Genomic DNA, 17,359 nt, shown 5'->3' with positions numbered 1-17,359 from the left:
TACATCTGGGTGATGGGCATCTACCAACTTGATAAATTTGTATGAGAGGCATTTGATAGGAATGTCTTGTCATGGAAAAATCAGGCTGATGGCTGATGACTGATGTGTGTTACACCATGGGAAATTGTTGACAAGTGACAGGTAATAGGGCTGTCTCATCAAGGGTTTACAAAGCTTTTGGAAAGGCCTTCAGGAAGAGGCTCCTGGGATATTTCCATTGATAAATAAGGGTGGGCCATGCCTAGGAGAGCACCAGCTTCAGGTATGACACTGAATCCACATGCAGTAACTTATTCCTGTCTGTTATTACTCGTGTCACAGGATGTGGAACCGAAACTTGAATTCAAAAATATTTTGATAATTTATTACTGGTTACTGCCATTGCACAGAGTGTAATCTACTTGGAGAGTTAATATGGAATATACTCTATAAGAATATTACCATCTTCATACAGTACATAACAAATGATAAAGAAATCAGAAAATTGTCAATGTAGCAAAAACATATTTCCAGGATAAGAGCTAATTGCATTGCAAAGAGGAGGAAAGGAGTCCTGATACTGCACATGAGTGTTTAAGTAGGCTAGGCCTATAAGCCACACACTTGGGAGTCTCCATAGAAGTAATTCTAATGCTCCAATTTTTGTTCAAGTGCCAAAGCAAGGCACTTGGATCCAGTGGGTTAATGTTACTGACATTTTGACTTGACTCTATGACAGACAGACATGCACATTGCATACATGAGTACAAAAAAGGCGAACACCAGACATTGTATATTAGTTCATCTCCTGATACCATATCAGAGATGATATACTTTATCACATTCTTGACAGAAATTAATAACAAATTGTTCTTTTTTTTTTGTGTACCTTTTTCTTATTTTAAGCACCCCAATCCCATGCGTGTTTTTGCTGTGAGGGGGCTTAGGAGACAGAGACTGGGACCCAGTGCTGGGGATCACCCCTGCCTTGGGCCTCTACTAATTTTGCAGAGCCTTTTTCCCTCCCTCCCTTTTGTTTCCCTCTCTTCTCCAACCCCTTCTATTATCCATTTCCTAAGGTGTGAGAGCTGTGTTGAAATGCTGACTCTATGCCAGTCATGAATGGTCTGGGGGAGCCATGGGTACTGTATTCCCATTTAATTGTGTAGCCCTTACCCATCAAGGGGACCCTGAGGGATGTACTGTTTCTCTTCCCCAACATATTCTAGGCTTACCATGACCAATAATGAAGATTTTATACAACTGTTAGGGGCAGTAAGGCTTGCCGTTTCATCAGATATCCCCACTGATTTAAATTCTCCTAGTTCCCTGACTCTAGGCTCTCCTTTGACCACAACTCTGACACTGCTACTACTATCCCCTCCTCAATACCACATCATCCACCCAAGTCAATACTCAACCTCCAGGAGATATTCCTCCTTTCCCAACATCCTCTACTTATCTCCACTCCCATAACTTTCATTATGAACTACCCCATCCTCCCTTATTATTACTCTACAATCTCATTGTCCACCTCTCCACAGTACTACCTCTCTCAACACTACTCCCTCTTCCACACGCCCCCATCCTTCTGCTACTCTCACCTCTACAAACAACTTAAATACCCTATTTAGCCCAGCCAAATGGGACCAATATTTTTGTGATCCACCTCACAGCACCTTACTCGTACAACACTCTCCTCTTCCAGCAATGTGTCCAAAAACATTTCCATTTGCAGCCCCCCCGATTGTTCTTGTCTTGTCACAGTTACATCCAAAACCCAAGCTAAAGCATTATCAACCCTGACAAACTTCCTGCCCAACCTCATTCCACCCACAATACTTGTACTGGAACTGTCTTCATCTCCCCAACAAACTGCCCTGTCTACAATAAAAATTGGTCGGATTTTGAAGACTAGAGAACCTGTGGGTAATTATGAAAAAACAATTGTGACAGTGATACATCCTCGGTCCCCAAGTTAGAGGATGCTACCTACGATATCTGGACCTTATTTACTTGCTCTATCCCTTTCTTGACAAAGGAAAGGATTACCAACAAAGTATGAGACTGGTTGGTAGTTTTATTATTAATTATTTTATTGTCATGTACGGGGGGAGAGAGAATTTTTTTGTTTTTTTTGTTTAGCAGACTCTGAGAGGGCAATTATACATATCAAATCAACTGGGATTTTAGTTTATTAACCCATTGCTGCCGAGGATAATGAATAAAAAAATCTGAAAAATGCTGTGCTTATTTTTTATATATTTTTGTGAAATGTCTCTACACATAGATGGCTCTGCTAGTGCTTAGCCTTACCTGATTTCACCTTTTCTTAAATTGGCAGGAAAATGTATTTTTTACTAGTGCTATAAATATCGATGGTGTTATTTTTATTATAAACATTATAATTACTATAATGTTATAAACATTAGTAATAGCAAAATAAGATAACAAAATATTTTTTTGTAAATTAAAGAAAAGGGCAAACGGGTGAGACAGGCAATACTCATAACTGGCTCATTGGTGGCTTAGTACAAGTGTAGCCATCTATGTGTAAAAACAATTAAACAAGTAAACTCAGAGTGGGCATGGCATGGCATGCCCGTCAGCAACGGGTTAATTTTGTTTACACATATGTGTCACCAGGGAGTCAATTAGTAGGCCTACCTGATCTTACTTGATTACCCATTTCCTTGACTTATTTTCTGATACTTTTGATCATGTTGTTGTTATTATTATTATTATTATTATTATTATTATTATTATTATTAATATTATTAATCAGTTTATATTATTGTACATCATTAACATTACATTATTAACAGCAGTGGCTACATTCTTGTGAAGCATTAGATATGGCAACATCAATTGGTTCCCCCCCAATCCCTTGCCCGTTGTTGTCGTGGGGGGGCTTAGGAGGCGGAGACTGGGACCCAATGCTGGGGAATTCCCCAACCTTGAGACTCAGCCCTCGACTCAACAAATTTTGCATGCTCTTTTTTTCCCCCTCCTACTTTTTCCTTTCTGTCCCTTCACCAACCCCTTCTACTATCCACTTCCTAAGGTGTGAGAGCCGTGCTGAAAGGATGAAAGGCTGACTTTGTGCCAGTCCTGAACGGCCTGAGGGAGCTATGGGCACGGTATTCCCCTGCTTTAGTTGTCTAGCCCTTACCCCTCAAGCGACCCTGAGGGGTGGCCTCTTCATCAAATAGCTCCACCAATTCAAACTCGCCCGATTCCCTGACCCCAGGCTCTCCTTTGACCACGGCTCTGAACACTACAACTAATACCCCCTCCTCAATGCCGACTAGTACAGTATCCACCCTAATCAACACCCCAGGAGACATTTCTACTCCCAACATGCTCAACTTCAACAACTATACCCCCACAACCTTCTTCATCAACTACCCCATCCTCCCTTATACTACCTTACAACCTTATTGTCCACCTCCCCATAACACTACCTCCCTCAACACTACTCCCTCTTCCACATGCCCCCATCCTTCTACTACCCCCATCTCTACAAAATTCTTAAATAATCTATTTAGCCCAGCCAAATGGGACCGATTTTTCGTGATCCCTCCCATAACGTCTCGCACTTTCTGCTTTGACAACCTCTTTTCATTCCTCAAATGCATATACATCCTTCACTTGATCTAACCCCTATACATTACCTTACCCAACCTTAACCCATTTACTCGTCAATTCCTTTGCCCAACTTTGACAACTAATCACTAACTCAACCACCCTTCACTACCATTTACTATAGTGCTACATGACCTTAGATGTCTAGCACATTTATTTGCTTTTAACCATTAACATCAATGGGTTGCTATGTGATTTTGATGATTGGATGGTTACTTACTTGGTTACTTGGTGTAAGTTTAAGCAAGAGCACTATGAGTGTTTCCTGCTAGGTTCATCCTGTGTGATCGCCTGTCTTCTTTCAGCTACTTGATTATGGATAGAATTTGATTCAGCCCTTATTCTTTCACCACCACTGGTTAACGGTTCATCTGGTACTGAATTCAACTAATAGTCTAATTTTCCTTTAAACACTTCCATAGCTGAAGACCTTGCACTCTTTGAGATACCCCTTTTTTTTTAGCTGTAATGATGGGTAAATTTTTCAGTAAAGTCAGGAAAGTAAAGTAGTGCTCGATGCTCTGGGCATGAGAAATTTTCAGGCTTATAATTGGGTACACAAGACCTGTGATTATTCACCGTACAGTGATAGTAAGTCAGTCATCACTGGGAACAGATGTAAGAGGTTAATTTATTTTAAAGAGGTTTTTTTTAACTTACATTAAATTATTGATCAAGATGGATTAATATTTGGTGAAACAAAGGCCTGCATAAGTAAGGTCTTGGTCTCTTTACTTTGGTTGCACTTTGGCAAAAGATTGTGTCATTAGTGCTTTTTTCAGCTGCTAAGGGTTCACCCAGAATATCAGTTCAGGGTTTGCTTGGCTATGTAAACATCTTGCCTGAATTGGGTGAAGGTGACAAGTGTACACACTTAACACAAACATATCTCTTTAGATTTTAATGTTTATGGTATGATTGCCATGCAAAACATTGACCCATTCACTTTAGTTGATATAAGCTTCCAAAGGACACAGAGGACTGTGAAATTTTAAAATAAAATTGAAAACTATACTTCCATAACATGAAGATCTGTAATACAAACACACCTTCCTTTTACCTTCCTGCACTACATCTTCAACAAATCATGCAAAGGATATTGATTCCATGCTGACATCTACCAGTACACATTTCTAAAGGTAGAGGACTGTAATTTAATTGGTATTGCATTACTTACCTTTTGATTGTGGAATAATAATGATAACAATAGTAGCTATAATAAAAACAAAGAATGATAAGAAGTAATAATAATGATAATAGTAAGAAAGAATAACAACACTAATAATAGTTCAAAAATCTATAATTAAACAGAGACCCCAGCATAGAATACTTACATACATGGGTTGTATAAAGAAAAATTTCCAATAATAATATTTTTCTGCTTATTACATTTTTTGTTTTAAAAGCCCCATTCTCAGTAGTACTCCAATACCATTGATGTCATACCCTTATCAGCTGTACAGTATAGCAAAGTGACAAGGCCTTGCTCATTTAGACAATGTGTGAAACAGTTTTATTATAATTATGCATAATGAACTCTATTATAATAATAGTGAACTCAAGCTAAATACACGATTCACTAACATACATTGGTAACACATTTACCAATAGTTGTTTACAGTCATATTTGCCAGTGACTGTAACTCAATAAGCAATAGTAATTCACATCATAAGAGTTATGATCATGAAATAACCGAAATTGTCAGAGGGCAAAGCAATTGCAACAGTCAATGAGTGCTATACATGATTCTTTAGGCTCCTTCAGCAAATTACATAACCTGCAAACAAAAAAAATTCTGACTTACAGCTGTAGAAATGGCACCTTATAAGATATAGTAAAAAATTTGTAAATGAGGGTATTTAATTATATATAAATCATGTGTGATGTTCACAAACCTTGTATTCCTCCAGATACTTTTCCTGATCCTCTTGCTCATATTGGGACACCTTAGACGGAGAACCGGACTGGCATCTTGCACTCATCAGCCAATCATCTTAAGCCGTCTTGTGCCACAGCCCACAGTGATTGGCTGATGGTGCAAGATGCGGCCTAGTACTCGGTCAAAGGTGTCCCATTCCCCAATTCTTCCCTTCCTACTTCTGACACCCCTTTGTACCCTTATCACTCACTTCTTATTTCATAATAACCTCTAAACTGCAATATTGATGGTTTCTCTTCTCATAGAACCATATCTTCCATATGGTCTAATCACCTCTAACTACCCCTTTTTCCTTTTACAAATACTTGGCTTGCCCCATTTACTATCCTAAGATGCTACACTACTAATCATGAACTCATTAACTTCCCTCTTTACCCTTTTTGCTACTAAGAGGAAGAAGTGTATTCTGAAAGGTGAGTAATGACCTGGGTGGATGATTTGGAATAGATAGAGTTGACAGCAAACATTGAGGATGGGGTATTAGTATCAGTGGCTGGATCCAAGGTCAAAGGAGAGGCAGGGTTTGGGAAACCAATGAAATCAAATTTAGATCGGCTAGTTGATAAAGGGGCTAGCTTTAATGCCCCTGATAAGGGTAAAAATCTTCATTATTGGCCATGGGGTGAACTTGAAATAAATAGGGAGAGGAAACCATCTCCCTCTCAGGGTCTCCATGAGAGGTAAGGGCTAGGTGATTAACCAAGGGAATACCATGCCTGTGGCTCCTGGAGGTCAATCATGACTGAAACAAACCCAGCCTTTCATCCTTTCAGCATGGCTCTCACACCTTAGGAAGTGGACAGAAGGGAAAATGAAGAGCAGGAAACTGTATTTTTTAATTTTATAATTTAGTTTTATTCCATTTGTTACAATGGATATTCTTGGTGTGACATGCTGTCCATTTCACTTTGCTTCTAAATTACCTTGTGTGCAATCAGTTTTACTGTTTAGATCATATGGCATGAAGGGAAATAGTAATACTCCAAGGATGTGATAATGCAGGTTTTAATTCCAACTCTTTTTTATAATGGTTCCTTTTTCCAAGGAATCAATAACAAAAATGTATTTATACAAAGACTCAGCAGAGACACTGACACTGGGGCAAATACATTTGTAAACTATGCACAATACATAGGATATTTATGTATGTATTATAGTTTCTTATTTTCCTCAATGTCAATTTAGGGAATGTATTTTTTCTGTTATGAATTATAATGTAGCATTTTTAATATTTTGTACATCCTCTGTGCAAATCATATACAAAACAATGTGCAAGTAGATAATATCTAAAAGGAATGAAAGTATTGCTTTTAGGAAAATGTGAAATTATCTGAATAATTGACAGATTGGAAGGAAATTATGAAAAAAATCAGTGATGAACATCAGTGTTGGGTTAACAAATTTCACTCAATTCAAATGTCTCTATTTATAAACTTTCAATTAATTTCAACAATTTGGAAGCCACAAGTTGAGGCCTGATCAAAAAGATCTTAACAATAAATACATATATACAAGGACTCTCAGATTCAACCATGAGATGTCAGTGAGCTAAAAAGGTTATACCATTAAACAATATACTTTACAGAATCAATCTGGCTCACTAAGTCATTTTAATTATTAAATCAAACAAGGCAAAGAACTCAACACTGACACTTAGATAAGTCATAAAATCAAATCTTCTTCATTACAGTAAATTTTAAAAGAAAATCTATTCCATCACTTGGATGAAATAGATACATTAATCCTAGAATTCATCTCAGGTCAGTGAGCAACTGGGAGCCAAAAATTTACAAGCTCAAAAAGGGATAGAAATACTGTAGGAATGGAGAGAAGGCAGAGAGCTTAGTATCATTCTGATTATAACCTAGATACGGGTTAGCATCAAACAATCACAGATGGAAACTTACATACCATCTGGCTCACCTTAAAATTCTTTCCTGCAACAATATATTTGGTGCCTGAATTTTCCCAACCCTAATATATAAGATTTCCTCTAATACCTTGAAAAATACAAATATTACAGCTATAATTCATTCACCAACAATAAATGTTGTGGATCAATATAAGAACAATGAGATGAGCACAGGAAGAATGCAGGATATTGACAAGACAATTTTATTCTACAGTAACAGACTTTGCCAAATTTCGTGGACAATCTACATTGCAGCCCCTGAGGACAGCAATGTGGTAAGAAAGTAGCTGCATGGGAATGACTGTGAGGAGACCTTGGAGACAGTCAACTGTTTTGGGGACCTCAAGAACACTAGAACCATACTTCTGTGGTTCCTCATCACCCTTGTGGCAGATGAGAATTGGCCTTCCTTCGCGAGCTGTAACTTGCTGGAGTGCGTTCATGCATTTCTGTGGGCCATAAAGCATTGAATAAGCATACATCTCTCCTGATATGATTTGCTTAAAAATATTTAATTTTAGTATATGATCATCTTCAGTACCCAATTTTTTACAAGTTGTTAATATAAATGGCTTCATAAAAAAAGGATGTCATACTGACCACAAATACATTATCACGTGTGCAAATCATGATGATGGGCATGCCTCGGTCAACTAAGGCAAGGGGACCATGCTTGAGTTCTCCAGCAAGAATACCTTCACTGTGCATGTATGTGATTTCCTTGATTTTCTGCAAGAACAAAGACATCAGTATCATGTTATTTACAAATACATAATCTAGACGAAATAATAAAACTTTCTGAAATACTAAATTTTTGCTTGAAGGGATTAATATGCAATTCATAAATAATCTCAAATTCTTACCAGAGCCCCTTCAAGGCAGGTTGCATAGTTGTAGCCTCGACCAAGAACCAACAAGGATTTCTTCTCGAACACTTCTTTACTGATCTCCTGAATTTTTGAATCCAGATTCAACACCTGTGAAGAAGGAACAAAAACCATGTTACATCACATATGAATATATTTGTAATTAAAAGCTGGCTTGTTCTCGAAAACACTACATTCCTTTTCAAAACTAGAGGATTATAAAGATGTACATTATATGTAATCTACAAAATTAATATAAGAATCTCATCTCATTCATACCTCCTTGATCTGCTCTGGAAGCCTGTGCAGTCCCTGAATAATTTCTGAACGGCGGGGCTGGGCTGAGATGCGATCCTCTGAGATCATGAGGGCAAACATAACAAGGGAAATCATCTGGGAAGTGTAGGCCTTTGTGGAAGCAACACCAATTTCAGGTCCAGCATTAATATGCACTCCACAGTGAGACTCTCGGCAGATAGAAGAGCCGACTGTGTTAGTAATTCCTACAATCAGGGCACCACGTTGTTTACAGTATCTGAAATAACAGGGAAGCTTAGGCTATATCCCCTAACAGAAATCCTTAAGAGAAATGTAAATAAACTGTTTTTCTTTTCTTTTCTTTGCTTTTTTTTTTTTTTTTATGATCTTACCTGAGAGCCATGAGAGTATCTGCAGTTTCTCCAGATTGTGAAATAAAGAAGCATACATCATCTCTGAAGATAGGTGTGTTACGGTCAAGGAAGTCTGAGGCCAAATCAACCATAACAGGGAGTTCAGTGAGCTCTTCTAACAACTGCCTTGTTGCAATAGCTGAGTGGTATGATGTTCCGCAAGCAATAAGTAGCAAACGGCGACAACGGCGAATTTCACTGATGTAGTCCTGCAGAACAATAATAAATTTAGTGATCGTTAACCAAGAATTATTTATAATTTGTTGCAAAATATTCTCAAAACCATTTTAACAACAGTAAGACGAGCTGTGCACCTTGATGCCTCCCAAGACAACAGTCTCTCGGTCAAAGTTAATGCGTCCTCTCATGGTGTTGACTACAGACTCAGGCTGCTCAAAGATTTCTTTCTGCATGAAGGAGGAGAAGTTGCCCTTCATGATCTGCTGGATCTCCATCTTGAGGGTTGTGATTTCACGGGCATGTGTATCTTCCAGAGAGCGTTTGAGACGATGGATCTTCAGAACACCTTCTGTGTCTACACTGGATACATCGTCATCCTGAATACAACAATGACAAATAATGAGGCCCTTCATAAAAATAAAATTAAAACTTTCTTATAAAAATGTCTTGACAATCAAATAGTCATTATTTTTCTCTTCTGTCAAGATATTGAAGTCTCACCAGAAGGTAGATGACACGGTCTGTGTGCTCAATGATGGCTGAAGCATCAGAGGCAAAGAAGTACTCCACTTCCCTGTCATCGCCCAAGGGAAGGAATTCTGTAGTGGACTGTGTGCGGTTAAATCCTGTTGCGGGGATATCGTTGGCATGGGGACGATGATCTGTGGGGTATTAATGGTTTTGAAGAGGCTTTTTTTAGAATATTTTCTGGTTGTAAAGAAAGGTTCCACATGAATGGCTTCTTAACCAGCAAAACAAATTTAAAACTAAATATCCATAAATAGCATGAGGATAACAGCAAATAAAAACAAGTAAAATGAATATGAAAACAAGGAAAAACTAAATTTCACAAAAAAGCACTGCAAAATAAAAGCAAAATGAAAAGGAGGCTCATGTAAATAAAAAAATACTGCTTTTTATACAAAAAATTCAAACAAGCCAAAGATCAAAAGCAGATGGCCTAAAATAAACAATAAATGTTGCAAAATGTGGATCCACTCACTGTGACTTTTATAATAGAACACATGAATAAAAACTGAATGTGAGATAATACAAGCACATGTTCTAGTATACTTTACCTTGGTTGTCTGTTGGATATGGGGGAGAGAAGGATATGAGGGGTTGTGATGTCATGCAGCAGGACGACCAGAGACGGAAGCCAACCATAATGAAAATGAGAAGTGGGTGGGAGGGAGGATGGGGGGAGAAAACATTAAAATATTGGTCAAAATGGATTAGATAATACAATAATGGTACACACGGCTAACTGTGACAGTCAGACCCTACTACTTTGGCTGTTAGTCTTGTCATATGTGCTACAGGTTAAGGGAGGGGTTGCATGCTTTCTAAAGGTCAAATAGATTTGAAACTTGGCTATGCTGGATGTCATGGAGAGAGCAAAGGAATTGAGGGTGTCATGCAGTGTGACATCTACACTATATGTACTTAAAAATAAACACAGGGAGCTCTGGCATTACAACTGCAGGAGTTGTGTTACAGTGTGATGCCGCAGGTACATGCAGTCACATCAAGGCTGCCACTTATTAAACATTTTGAAGATTCTTGATTAAGCTAATATCCCAGATAAGTGTTTTGATGGTTTCAGATGTCATGTTTCTATTCTTGAGAAGAAGGTGGTTAACAAAGATGATCTTAAAAGTGTACTACGGATATAAGTATGGCAAGTACTATGTCATTTCTAACATTGAGTACATTAGTTGAGTACAATGTCGATTATTAATTATGTTCCTCTTTATTATATTTCACTGCCCATTTTTAGTGTGTCCTCGAAAAGTAATGGTAATTTTATTTCATTTTTATTTTTGTTTATAATTTTTTTTTCAGTATAGTTACAATAAAGTATGCCACTACTTTATAAAAATAGATTTAGAAAAACAATGTTAGTTTTCATAATCAGTTCATATTATGAGAAAAATATTAATTGAAAAATCCTACAGAATGTCAGTCAATAGTCAATTAACCAATAATAATAATAATTTTTTTCATGAAATAAGCCATGCTACAGTTCATAATAAAATATAATATTTCAAATATATTTTCATATTCTATATAAGACATAATTATATATATTGGCATGTGAATCATTATTCCAAAGAAGAACCTTTATTCATTAATTCTTCAAAAAATGGAACAAAAACAATGAAATTACTTTCAACATAAGTTCACACGTGTAACTGACTGCATTCGCTTGCTCGTTCAATCACTTACTCACTCATCATTAACCCATTCACATATTCACCCACTCATTGATGAAAAGAAAAAAAAAAATATTACCTGATTTAGGAAGTGCTAAGGTTGTAGGATTGGGTGGGGGTTGAAGGGGAAACAAAGATACACATTATTTACAAAGTCAACAACAGACAAGAATATGATGCAACACAATCTATTCTAAAATACAAACTCTACACTAGCTTTAACATTACACTAACTTCTATCTTTTGAATATGCCCTACTTAACATGTTTTCAGTGTTTCCCATTTACTACTATTTACAGATGACAAACATATTTACAAAACTTGGGAAACAGCAACCTAAAACATAAAAATTAGTGTGTTACTAAGGGATCCCAGATTAACTGAACTGAACTGAACTAAAGTAGGTTTTTGAACAATTACCCTATTTTTTCCTGTTCTATAGCTGTTACATCAGTAACTAGTTTTCAAGCATGAAATAAGTAAAAAAAAAAGAAACATTTTTAGAGTTTTAAATAAAAAGTAAACTTGGGGAATATTAAATGACAAACATCTACACTTTTCCACAAATCTTCATCTGCAACTTGCAACTTGCATATTGATCAACAGACATTCATTCCAGGTTAATGACAGCAGTGGCCTTCACTAACATGGAAAAAATACTGGCTGTGATCAAATCCAGTGCAGCTTGTCAGAAGAGAAATTGCCACTGTGCAGAGGTCCTCATCTTGGGTAGAATAAGGAAAAGGAACAAATGTTGAAAAATATATAGAAAGGGAAGGGGAGAAAAGAAAGATGGAGAACAGAACGAGAGGGAACCATTACCTTCTAAGTCTATCATCAGGACCGACGGGGTGGAGAAGGTTTCGGAAGATTGGAAAATGAAAAGGTTAATTAAGTCATATTAAACTCGAATGAAGCCTGAATACCTGTGCTGGCTATTTGTGATGTTAGAGCACTCTTAAAGAGAGGGATATTAACCACAGGATGTTAAAAAGGGATAAAATATGCCTTTTAACTAAAAGTGGGTAATAAATCTATCTACACTGTACAACTATATCCTATACATTTTGTAACTTTTACTTTCAAATAATTAACTGCCGGCAGGAGCAATCATAACAAAAAAAAAAGTAATAAGAAACCTAAAATACTATAAGCAAGGTTTTTAAAAATTGATCAACAAAATATTTACAACTGGCTGATGCTGTATCTAATGACACAAGATGACAAAAAAACAAATATAAATCTCTTATATTTTCATGAATCTATTTGCTATCAATGAGATATTCAAGCAAGACTATCTATGCATAAATCTAAACTTTTACAAAACACAATTCTCTTTGCACATAAAATCAAGCATATAAAAACTGCAACAAAAAATTAGCACTATTCAAGTCTTGTGAAAGACCAAATACTTGACAACCCCAATTGGACAACCAAGTGCATAGCCAAAAATATCGGCTTTTAACGGGAAACAAAACATCAAGAAGACAAAAACATATTTATGGAAAACAAAGTAATGAGACAAGTATTACGAGACAGTAACACAAGAGTAACACTGAATGAAGTGATACAATAAACAACAGACAAATCTACCTCAAGAACAAACTACAGAATCACACAGAGACAAAAAGAACAAGACACAGAATTAGTTACACGACATTCATATTCCACACATACGAAAAATTGGTATAGCGGATATGACAGTTACCAAGGGTCGCATAGTTAAGTTTAGTGAAGAATTATTTTTAAGTTATTCAATTGTATGATTTTATTTTAGTCATAAAGAAGATATAACATATTTCATTATATATATGCTTAAGTTTCTGAATCTTGCACAAGTATGAATATGTTATGGGCATAAAAGGTGTGCATATAACCTTCTGCTTTGCATGTTATTTCTTCTTGTTTCTCCAGGCAATAGATTCTTGTTATTAATTTGGTACAGACTAGAAAAAAGGCAATACCTTCAATAATATGAGAGCATAATAATATCTGACATACAATTACATAAATATATATAATATAATATATATAATATAATATATATAATATAATATATATAATATAATATATATAATATAATATATATAATATAATATATATAATATATATAATATATATAATATAATATATATAATATAATATATATAATATAATATATATAATATAATATATATAATATAATATATATAATATAATATAATATAATATAATATATATATATTATATTATATTATATATATATATATATACCACTACCTTTAAGGAAAGTTTTATTATATTTCTCTGTCATAACAAGCATCTACTGCATTTTGGAGAAAGATCAAATGTAAATATAATAATAATAAACAGAAAAGAAAAATCAGAGCTCCTTATTTCATAATAATCCCAAAAACAGCCTTCACATGTCAAAATCATCAGTCTCCAAAAAGACAAACTCAATCTTGCATAAATCAAATAAAAAAAAATTGAGAGAGAAAGAAAACGACTGAAAACCCTATGCAAGGAAACACCATCACCAACGGTTGCCACACAGGTAGCAAAAGTAAGGAAAATCACCACAAGTGTGTCATCTCCTCATCTATAATCATGAACAGTTTGTCTATTCTCATGCAACATGGAAAGTATGAGAACCAAGAACCACTTCTGTTAGGTTGTCTCCATTACCTTTTTGATCCAGAAGATTAGATTTTGTTTGAATGACTGATATGTAATAGTGTTTCATGTATTCTGATTTCATGAGTTCATAGGGATCTTGGGCTGCCTAATGTAACTACTAAAAAAGGCTAGGATTCTATATATCTAACTTCTTTTTGTGTGTGTGTTTTACAAAAAGCATTTCTGAAATTCATAAATGCTAATATTATTTGTATATCTAAGCCCTTCTTTAAAATTGATAACAAAAGCAGGATTTTTTTTAGAAATCTTAATTATCTATTCCTGCTTACAAATATTACCTTATTACTTAGCTGTCAAACTCAAAGTAGCTTGAAATAAATTATAAATCCACCTTCATATTGAAAAAAGTAATGGAGATTGTTTTGGGTCATGACATCCAGAAATCATAGAAGACCAATTCTGTCAATGCAATATGAGAAATATATGTACATCCCTTATATTTAACTAGTTTATATATAAATCAAGAAGAGAGAATATACAAAAACTAAGACATTATAAGAGAGAGAAATCAGAATTAAATACATTTGTACCAATGGCCAAGAACCCTTGGGAAAGGAGGACTGACTAACTACCTTTCAGCTCAACCTTCTCGGGGGAGTCTGCATGGAGCGAGGATGGCGGGGCAGGCAGGAGCAAACATGAGAGGGGAGGAAGATTCAATGTGAATTATTCGAATATATAAACTCTGCCTAACATGTCATAGACTCAGGAAGTTTATGAGGTAAAAAAAACACACAAAAAAAACAACTAAGTACATATATATAAACCCTAGGAGAACATAATAATCACTGACCTACAAACTAGCTATCAGGAACAAAAGGGGTGGTTAGTAAATCCTACCAATAGAGAATAAATCAATAAAACAGGAGAATAACTCTGAAAGCAAAAATGGTGATTTACTCCTGAAAAAGCACATAGAGAAGCCTGCATCTTTTGCGAGTTGTGGGTTATCTTTTTGTCCATCCAATTACCTTGGTCCCCAGGCTTCAGTACCAAACAATTATCCAACCCAGCTACCTGAAATGTTATCCAAGAAAGAGATCACCAAAAAGCCAAACCAGTTCTCAAGAATGAGAGTTCTTCTTCAGGAGAAAAGAGGAAGAGAAACTGTTGACCCCACCTTCACCATGGTGGCCTTAAATATTAATAGTGTACAGCATGTTTACAGTTTCTGCTTAAGTCATGGTCTTTGTCAGTCCAGAAAAAAAATAGGTCTTTCGTTGTGGGAAATATTCTTGTCGTACACAAAATTTGTGTATATATTTATGATCTTAAAGAAGAATAAGGGCAATAGCTGATGGCATCTAGAAGCTTTTCAACCATAAGCAATTTAAATAAACCTTGGACCAACTACAGGTGAAAGATTCATGCACATGTTACATGTGCAGTGTGGCATCCAAATTGAGTATTACTGTATCTGGCAGCTGTAAAACATTTGTCAAGGCTACTGTAATTACAGTGTGTGATTAATGTCTAACGCTTAATTGTTCTTTTACCATGTGTGAAGATATTAGATAAAGAAGCATGCAATAGAAGCATAACATGCAGATTGCTTAGTGTTTACAGACATCTCATGCAGGAAAATCTGTGACCATTCCTCTCTCATCACTTGCCTCTCTCTCTTGCACCCAGTGACCGTCCTCCGAACTCGTACACATCTTAGTTTGTGGGGAAATAATGCCATCAGGTTAGTAGTGAGGATTTAGTGAACTGGGATTAAACCAACTTGCCAATTCTTCAGCCATGATAAAACTTTTCAGAGCACAGAATACTTCAAGGGCAATCTCCCAGTCATATTTCCCAAAGGATGAACTCGCAAGAACTAATCAACTGGACTGACTACTCTTTAGTGTAAATAAATGTGAAATTAAAGTGTTCTTCACAACGCCCTACTTCTCTCCCAGGCTTAATCACTACTTTAATGATCAATCAGACCAATTTTATGGGTAATGAAATTTGACTCTGAAGAGTTGGCATTGCATCATGTCCACATTTAAAAGGTTTTGGAGTGTTATGTTAGCTGTCACCATAACATAGCATTAGGTGTTAACCAGGGTAAGGAAGCATTACATGGCTAAACCACCCTCAAGCTAAGACAATAGTAAAGGAAATATATAAAAATGCAAGAACTATACTGTTCTCCTAAATTTCTAATACTAGGGGTAATTATCACTAGACTAATATCCTAATCAATCATACATAATAATTAAAATATCAAAATTGTATCTCAAAAATAGGAAAGGTTAATATACATTTAGAGTTATATATAAAAAAAACATACATACAAATCAAGACATAAAATACTTTAAAAATAATAATTTCAGTTCTAATGACCAGTAATGACTAATCTAAATTCAAATATATTCACTTTTAAACCATACTGTGCTTAAAAATACACAAGCTAACTTCTAATCGGTGCTGTATTCAATCAATATTGCAAACAAAAATAGGGTTGTTAGCAAGCAATACATTTGAAATACAAAACAAGTCCACAGCTCCCATCAACTCTCTCAAATCAAGACTATCATTCTAGTATGTGAATATGACTCACAGATTTAAACATGATAACTCTCCACCTTAGATTTTATGAAAAGCCCAAGAGATTAGGAGCTGTGGACACTTGTGAATAAGGGGCATACAAGCAGCCGAAGCTCACCCTTGCTGTAGAGAACCGGGATGTGGTCTGTGGCCAACTTGGTCTTGGTCTTGATGCCCACGAGAAGGGGAGATCCTCGGCGGGTGGCCACGACCTCTCCTGGGAAGTGCTTGCTCTTGAAGCAAAGGGCAAAGGCTCCTTCCTGTAATGTTAGCGAACCGGTTAACCCCACTCCTTGTGTGTAGCTTTGCAGTGATATGAAATAGTTGATGCGATCCTAATATGAATTGGGAAATTGTGTGTGTGTGTGTGTGTGTGTGTGTGTGTGTGTGTGTGTGTGTGTGTGTGTGTGTGTGTGTGTGTGTGTGTGTGTGTGCGTTCGTGTGTGTGTGTGTGCGTGTGTGTGTGTGTGTGTGTGTGTGTGTGTGTGTGTGTGTGTATGTGTATGTGTGTGTGTGTGTGTGTGTGTGTGTGTGTGTGTGTGTGTGCGTCGTGCGTGTGTGTGCGCGCGTGTGTTGTGTTGTGTGTGTGTGTGTGTGTGTGTGTGTGTGTGTGTGTGTGTGTAGTGTGTGTGTGTGTGTGAGTGAGTGTGAGTGAGTGTGAGTGAGTGTATGAGTGTGAGTGAGTGTATGAGTGTGAGTGAGTGTATGAGTGTGAGTGAGTGTGTTAGTGTAT

The 17,359-nt window shown here is 36.2% G+C and overlaps 1 protein-coding gene across 12 annotated transcripts in view; it reads right to left on the bottom strand.

The window, feature by feature from the left end:
- Positions 1-6,553: 6,553 nt before the first annotated feature.
- The window catches only part of LOC125029660 (glutamine--fructose-6-phosphate aminotransferase [isomerizing] 2-like), a 32,444-nt gene continuing 21,638 nt past the window's right edge, over positions 6,554-17,359 (bottom strand). For 2 of the 12 annotated variants that reach the window (XM_047619683.1, XM_047619694.1), the window contains exons 5-16: positions 16,745-16,886; positions 15,702-15,746; positions 12,232-12,240; positions 11,489-11,503; positions 10,273-10,281; positions 9,695-9,855; positions 9,328-9,570; positions 8,993-9,222; positions 8,622-8,877; positions 8,340-8,453; positions 8,077-8,205; positions 6,554-7,925 (exon numbers count right to left, since the gene is read on the bottom strand). In XM_047619683.1, coding sequence (XP_047475639.1) covers positions 7,680-7,925; positions 8,077-8,205; positions 8,340-8,453; positions 8,622-8,877; positions 8,993-9,222; positions 9,328-9,570; positions 9,695-9,855; positions 10,273-10,281; positions 11,489-11,503; positions 12,232-12,240; positions 15,702-15,746; positions 16,745-16,886 — 1,599 coding nt within the window. In that variant the 3' untranslated portion in view covers positions 6,554-7,679. Of the gene's footprint in view, positions 7,926-8,076; positions 8,206-8,339; positions 8,454-8,621; positions 8,878-8,992; positions 9,223-9,327; positions 9,571-9,694; positions 9,856-10,272; positions 10,282-11,488; positions 11,504-12,231; positions 12,241-14,660; positions 14,688-15,701; positions 15,747-16,744; positions 16,887-17,359 lie in introns of all 12 variants that reach the window. The other 10 variants (XM_047619712.1, XM_047619702.1, XM_047619749.1 and 7 more) reach the window with 10 other exon arrangements.

Source organism: Penaeus chinensis, chromosome 2 (assembly GCF_019202785.1).
Source record: "Penaeus chinensis breed Huanghai No. 1 chromosome 2, ASM1920278v2, whole genome shotgun sequence".
NCBI lineage: Eukaryota > Metazoa > Arthropoda > Malacostraca > Decapoda > Penaeidae > Penaeus > Penaeus chinensis.
This window is presented reverse-complemented; position numbering and strand designations above follow the sequence as displayed.